This window comes from Octopus bimaculoides, chromosome 8 (genome assembly GCF_001194135.2).
Source record: "Octopus bimaculoides isolate UCB-OBI-ISO-001 chromosome 8, ASM119413v2, whole genome shotgun sequence".
Classification (NCBI taxonomy): domain Eukaryota; kingdom Metazoa; phylum Mollusca; class Cephalopoda; order Octopoda; family Octopodidae; genus Octopus; species Octopus bimaculoides.
The window spans coordinates 15,335,774-15,339,323 of NC_068988.1; the positions used below are offsets into that span (position 1 = coordinate 15,335,774).

The 3,550-nt window shown below is 34.3% G+C and overlaps 1 protein-coding gene across 1 annotated transcript in view; it reads left to right on the forward strand.

The window, feature by feature from the left end:
- The window catches only part of LOC106867494 (cytochrome P450 10), a 29,237-nt gene extending 26,600 nt beyond the window's left edge, over window positions 1–2,637 (forward strand). The window contains exons 11-12 of the mRNA XM_052969902.1: window positions 752–795; window positions 2,389–2,637. Coding sequence (XP_052825862.1) covers window positions 752–795; window positions 2,389–2,511 — 167 coding nt within the window. The 3' untranslated portion in view covers window positions 2,512–2,637. The remainder of the gene's footprint in view (window positions 1–751; window positions 796–2,388) is intronic.
- Window positions 2,638–3,550: the final 913 nt, after the last annotated feature.

The following is a 3,550-nucleotide window of genomic DNA, read 5'->3' on the forward strand; positions in this document are numbered from 1 at the left end:
TATATATATAATTATGATTTTATACATATGCTGGCCTTGTGCCAAAATTCGCTGGGGCACCGCCTAGAAGAATTTTTAGTCAAATGAATTGATACCAGGACTTATTTATTTTGTTAAGCCTGGTACTTATTCTGTCAATCTCTTTCGCCGATTCACTAAGTTACGGGGATGTAAACACACCAACACCGGTCGTCAAGCTGTAATGGGAGACAAATACAGACACAAAGACACACACACAGACAGACAGACACACACACAGACAGACATACACACACACATTTATATACGTCGAATCTATGGTAGAAGACACTTCCCCAAGGTACCACGCAGTTAGACTGAACCCAGAACTATGTGATTGGGAAACATACTTGCACCTTCCTGTATAGGTTTGCAATAGAACTCTCTGAGAGAACACGTTGCAATGTCCGGAAACATATAAAACCATGTAAAACTTTAGAGAAACAAACCTAGCTGTTTCTACCAATAAATAATATCTAAGGCAGAACTTTTTCATGGATCCTTAAAATACTACTCTGGATCCCGATTTTACTATTTTGCTTGCATGGACCCCCAAAAACCCTACATGGGTCCCGGTTGAGAACCACTGGTCCAAACTTAATGGTCACTCTGAATATTATTTGATAAAATATATCGGCTTTCCAAAATACCTTATATATTTTCATATTTGTGCCTATGGTTTTTAATTATGAAATATAATTCTTCTCAAAAGTATGTTTATTTAATTTTGCAGGTCGAAGAATAGCTGAGCAAGAAATCTTTATTCTCTTGACGAAGGTAAATATTTTGAATAATCAAATTAATTCTATCAGATTATATACTCGTTATATACTCGAAATACTTATAAAAAAATAATATACAGGGTGTCCACAAAGTCTAGGTACATGGGGAATAACACATACTTTAAGAAATTATTATTTCTTATATTTAATTATGTTATGATTTTATTTATTCCATGTACCCACATGGGGATTAACACATACTTTAAGAAATTATTATTTCTTATATTCAATTGTTTATGTTATGATTTTATTTACTCCATGTACCCAGACTTTGTGGACACCCTGTATGATGAATTACCTGTCAATTTCCCAATGCTAACCTGTTGCTACTGTTGCTAACAGCGGGGTGTTTACTGCCGTGAACCAAAACTTCTGTAACTAATCACTCATGTGCATTATCTCCAATATAATGCAGAAATATATGAGTTTAAGAAAATTAATTGAAATATTATCGCTAAATTCCCCCTCTTCATTAGGGTGGCAAGCTGGCAGAACCGTTAGCACGCCGGGCAAAATACTTCGAAGCATTTCGTGCGTCCTTACGTTCTAAGTTCAAATACCGCCGAAGTCGACTTTACCTTTTATCGTTTCAGGGTCGATAAAATAAGAACCACTCAAGTACTGGGGTCGATATAATCAACTATCCCACTTCTCATAAATTCCAGGCTTTGTGCCTATAGCAGAAAGGATTATTATTATTATTATTATTGATTGATTGAGAGAGCAGTGCATGCCATCAAAGTGATACTGAGGTAAAATATACGAAGCCCACTATACCCATCATGACTACCCGTCTGATAAGGGTACACCAGGCACATGAGTCGCAACCATATGTGCGCGACATCTTGATCTCATATCAAGATAAACAGCACATGACCTCGCAGGTGGAGCCGAGTTAGAATTTTCTTGAGGTCGAATAACCCATCCTGCTCAAAACGTCCCTGAATAAGGTTTGTTTAAGGATGTTGAAACAAACACTCATGTTTCCAAAGGTGAATTATCCAAACCCCAAAGGATTCCTCTCAACACATGGCTATGATGCTTCCCCACTATTTCTGCTCGTGATCAGAGATGCACATATCATCAGCCACTAAGGGAGATGCTCAACTGGTTAAGGTCAAACAACTGACAAGCAAATCTGTGGTATTGAGCAGAATATTTGCTGTAGCCCAGCTTCTATACCAAGGCAAAACAATGTACATGATAACATTTCCAATCAGTTAAGATCAAGGTGGCGACTTGGCAGAATCGTTAGCAAGCCAGGCAAATTGCTTAGTGATATTTCGTCCGTCTTTATGATCTGAGTTCAAATTCTACTGAGGTCGACTTTGCTGTTCATTTTTTCGTATCGATCAAATAAGTACTAGTTAAGCACTGGGGTCGATGTAATCGGTTTAACACCTTCCTAAAAATTGCTGCCCTTGTGACAAAATTTGAAACCATTATTATTATTATTATTATTATTATTTCCCCCCTCAATCGTTCTTGATTACCCAAGCTAGTTTCCAAGAAATGAAGAAAACCCCCAAAATATATTAAAATGGCATGTTATATATTTCATTCTTTTCCTTTTTTTTTTTTTGACTAGATTATTCAGAATTTCCGATTGGAATACAACCACGAAGATGTTCAGCCAGTACTTAATACAGTTATGACACCAGACAGACCACTTCTAATAAAATTCATTCCACGCCATCCAGAAAACCAGTAACTTAAATGAATGAATGAAAGTTAAGAAGCACAAAACCTGTGATATTTTAATTGGCCAAAATATTTATTTTTGTTTTTAGTGGGTAAAACAGACAGAGGGATGGGTTACAATATCGTATCTATATTCTTCTATAAAAATTGAAAAGAAAAGAAAAAGTAATTTAATAACAAAAAACCCCCAAAAAATACGTAACAAGAAACAAAAAACAAAAACAAAACACTTATTTCAACCCAGGTGGATATTTTCTTTAAATACTCAAGTTATGAACACACGAACATACGACCACACAAACATACATATATACATACATGTTTGTGTGTGTGTATGTGTCTTTGTATGTGTCTTTGTATGCGTAAATATAGATATATACATGCAAACGTACATCATGCACACTCACACACATATATGCATAATGATATCTGATGGTATCCAAAATATGTGCGTTAAGTCTGCCCATTACGCAACGTAGTGAACATAGTCAAATGAATGTTCGTAAGGATATTAAGATTTGCTAAATGAATGAACTTGTGTTTTGTGCATAGTCTCCTTGTGTGTGCGAGCATATTGAGTATATTAGAATACAGTATGTAGATCATCGAATTTGAGAGCTATGTGAATGAGAAATATGATAAAAAATCCCTATGAAAAGTCACCAAAACAAGGAAAAAAGACTAAAAACAAGCATATAATAATTATTTATATAATGAATTATATATATATTATTTTGTTAAAAAAAAAGTGAAAGAACAAAAAAATTCAAATTAAAGATTATTTATAAATTAAATTTCGAGAGAGAAAGAAAGAAATGCTACTTTCTCTCAATATTTAGAATGTTATATAAAAAATTTAAAACACGTGTAACTTATTCGGAACATTTAAGCAGTAGTTAATAATAATAACACTACTACACAAGGACTAAATTACTTAAATGAAAACCAAATTCTTCGATTCGAATTTTACATTCAGAGATTCCGAGATTCCGAGAAATGACAAAAACTTCTGATCGGAAACTCTGAACCAAAGGTAACCATTGAATATA